We start from the raw sequence: 3,624 nt of genomic DNA, 5'->3' as shown, positions 1-3,624 counted from the left end.
GCAATATCCCAGAATCCATTTCGTCCAAAACTCAAACGAGGCAGTGGCGGAGGAACACAGAGTAGCAGAGTTTGAAATATTACTCTGTCTGGGTCACAGAATAACCTTTTAAGATATTTTCATGCGAGAATGATGCTGTGTAAACTTCTAATATCTGCTCAATTTATCAAGACATTACATATTTGCATAAGTGCTCTTATGCCAAAGCACTGCTGCTTGTTGAGAGTAAGAGCCATACGCGCTTTCACGTCAAAAATTTGTCATAAATAAGTCTCCAATAACACCAGAAAAAGTCGCCAGATTTGTCGCTTTTTAGAAAAAAAGTTGCTAAGGGGGTCTGAAAACTCGCTAAATATAGCGACAAAGTTGCTAAGTTGGCAACACTGGTTCCAACCATTGACTGTAGAAAACATGGACGACGCGACAGCTCCCCAAAAATGAAGCCAAAACGTCTCTATCGCTCCCTGGTGTCTGGCTGCAGCTTTATTGATAAAGTTAAAGACTAAAAAAACAAAAGGATTAATCACCCATGTAACTGTGTCACTATATATCAGCATTAACAGGACCTCAGTTTGGTGTTTCACAAAGCTGCTGATCTCAGACCTGCACAGCTTCTGTTTTAAACACTTGATGTACTCAGCTGCATGAAGAGCACGTTTGAGTTTCTCTAACACAATTAAATAAAACCTGATGAAGGTCAAAGGTCGTCACTTGTATGTTGAACTACAAACTTGTGATCTGGAATTCTTTCACAGTTGTTTGCAGATGGTGTGTTATTTACCATAAAGTGATTCATACCAGAGTAACCAGAGAGGATCATATATTTTTAAATATAACTTTCTACAGGACTGAATATATTATGTTTATGTAAAAGTCCGGAACCTCTGGGGAGTATCCGAGTATTTATAACATTACACAAACCAAAGGTCTCATCACAGTGTTCATGAAATGCTGGGTTTATCCATCTCCTGGGGCAGGCCTACAGAGGAGTGCTGAAGATTTCCCTGTGAGGGAGCTGCTGGTGAAGATCATGAGTCCTGCTTGATCAATGCGATGAGCTTCAGTGTTCCTGGTGTTTCTTAAATGAAGCCTCTTTCAGTGGGTCAACAGAACTTCTGGCACAGGACAGCTGTGATGAAAGAAAGGGAAGAAGTTTCTCCAAACCTCTGGACCCAGGAAACCCAGCTTGGTCCTGATGGTCTCCCTCACTAGTTTCTCTCCAGGGTGAATGTAGCTGTTGATATAATATGGACTCTATTATTAAATGAAAAGAACAAATTAGACTACACTACTGAAACGTTCTGCTGCTGTTTTTAAAGTTTCCATGTTACCAGGCTGATAGAGATTTAAACAGTTTTAGATCCATTACACTCACAGTCTTAAATGTTAAAATCTCAAAGGACAGCATTATATTTTTGATATTAACAGTAACTCTGGGCTTCTGTGAGAGTGTGTAGCTGATCTCATCGCTGTCTAAAAATGGATAAAACATAAGAAGTGCTGAATCATTCAATAATACAGACTATTAAGAGTATTAGTTGTGTAGCATCGCTAACTAGCTAGCAACAAGCCTCCAACACAGTGCGTATGCTAGCGGGAGGAGGCGGTGCCGCATCGTCCATCTTTTCTACAATCAATGGTTTTGATTGAGAGCCTTTTTTTGGGCAGCTGGAGAGAAGAAGTCTATCTTATGGCCAACCACTGACTGTATCTTGGTCATATTGCCCAGCAAAACCCAGTATGCAGGTTCATCTGTAACAGTCCTTGTATAACTATATCAGGCTTAGTCAATAGCGGTTGGTCTTCAGGGTTTCTACTCCACTGCCGTTATTTCATACGGGTCCACATTTCCAATGCAAGGTATTTTTTGCAAGTACCATCTCTTTGCATTTGAATCTGTCTATAACGTCCTTTGTCTTTTTAGCTGCTTTTAAATATGGTTTGTAGCAATCTTACTTCCAACACAGAGGGGGTGGGGGTGGGGGGTGGTTTGCATTCGCTGAAATGGTGCGGCGCTCCCACAATGCATTGCGGCATGACATCACCTACAAAGTCCGATACTCTGAACAAAAACATCATGTTTCATTGTATTTCATAATACAATACATAATAGAATTATATATTGTAATTGTAATAATAGAGCTTCATAATGATTACAGGACATCAGACTACTTGTTCTTCTTGCTTAATGATGCAGAATAACCATATAGAAATAAAAAACCTGACGTTTTGCGCTATTTGAACACGTTGCGTGCCTGCAGCACTAAAGGACTCCGCAAGAGACGTCTGTTTTGCTCTAGCAGCACCTGTCCCTCTCCTCCTCTTCAGTTTGCTTCAACATAAGCTCGTCATATTCTGTGATATGATTTACTCTGATGTGTTTGACGAGGTAAGTGGTGTTGCCACAACACCTCACTGTGATGCCACATGTATCGCAAACCACGTCTTGACTGTTTGTGGAGGTAAAATACGTCCACACATGACTCCGTTTACGCTCAGTCATTGTTGTGAGTGCGCACGCCAGGGGCTGCGACACATTTATACAGCTGTATTTCACATATGACTATGAAAGGCGTAAGAGGAAGTAGTTCCTTCCCATGTTAGACGATCCGAATGATATAGTTTCTTTTCACTGTGTTCCTGTTAATGAAAAACTACAAATTTACCCCAAATTACTAAAATGTCGATATTTTAATATGAGAATAGATTCTAGAACCACACTGTTCACCACAACAAAGTGAAAGTCTTACAGTTATCACCATTTTCTCCTTCTTAAGGAAATTTTCAATTCTAGAGATTAAAAGTTTCACTCTTCCAATTGTGGATGGTTTGTTTCAGATGTAGCTTTAATGATTTATTATAAAGTAATGCTGTTTAGATTAGAAATCACATTTTAAATCCCAGCGTTGCTTTAATCTTTGATATGACTGTGATTACAAAACTAATCAAGAAGTTGAAATATTAATGTGAAATTATTGTGTTCTATGATTATTGATTAATCCTTCATTAATTGATAGATTGTGTAATAATGGCAGTTATTAGTAATGCTGGCTCTCTTGCATTGAACTCTTCAGACTGCGACGACGGCCTTGCCGGTGTTTTCTCCCTGCAGCATCCCCATAAAAGCAGCCGGCATGTTATCAAAGCCTTTTGTGACGTGCTCCTGACACTGCAGTTTGCCCTGTGGACGCACATACACAGATCACAAATACAATACATCACAACAGAAACACAGGTAACTGATGTTTACATCTTTACTTAAAGGAAAGGCTCACACTAACCTCTTTCACCCATGCTAACAGTCTCTTGAGGGTCTCAGGGTGCTTGTGCTCCCACCTACTTTGCAAGAATCCCTCCATCTTCAGCTCCTTAAAGATCATGGTGAAGTAGGGATACGGACCTAAAACACAGGTCGTTCAAGAGAAAAATTTAACCCATCTTTCACTCACAGAAACTACAGTTCATGCATTTTGTGTTCTTCGCAGTGATATTTGTGGGCCTTTGGGGTCCAGGCCCCCTCCAGAAAGGTCACTGTTCCACTTCAGTCTAATACCATCTACATACCTTTACACCTGTAATTCAAATGAATTCATACAGTTTGGTAATGAAAGCTTTGAACACCCT

At 40.0% G+C, this 3,624-nt stretch overlaps 1 protein-coding gene across 1 annotated transcript in view; it reads right to left on the bottom strand.

Moving 5' to 3' along the window:
• Positions 1 to 2,650: 2,650 nt before the first annotated feature.
• The window catches only part of LOC102304639 (prostaglandin reductase 1), a 26,225-nt gene continuing 25,251 nt past the window's right edge, over positions 2,651 to 3,624 (bottom strand). Inside the window, exons 9-10 of the mRNA XM_042212718.1 lie at positions 3,282 to 3,400; positions 2,651 to 3,181 (exon numbers count right to left, since the gene is read on the bottom strand). Coding sequence (XP_042068652.1) covers positions 3,071 to 3,181; positions 3,282 to 3,400 — 230 coding nt within the window. The 3' untranslated portion in view covers positions 2,651 to 3,070. The remainder of the gene's footprint in view (positions 3,182 to 3,281; positions 3,401 to 3,624) is intronic.

This window comes from Haplochromis burtoni, unplaced genomic scaffold (assembly GCF_018398535.1).
Source record: "Haplochromis burtoni strain Fernald_Lab_line unplaced genomic scaffold, NCSU_Asbu1 Contig_388, whole genome shotgun sequence".
In the NCBI taxonomy this organism is placed as follows: Eukaryota; Metazoa; Chordata; class Actinopteri; order Cichliformes; family Cichlidae; genus Haplochromis; species Haplochromis burtoni.
Note: the sequence above shows the minus strand (reverse complement) of the source record. Positions and strands in the feature narration are given on the sequence as shown.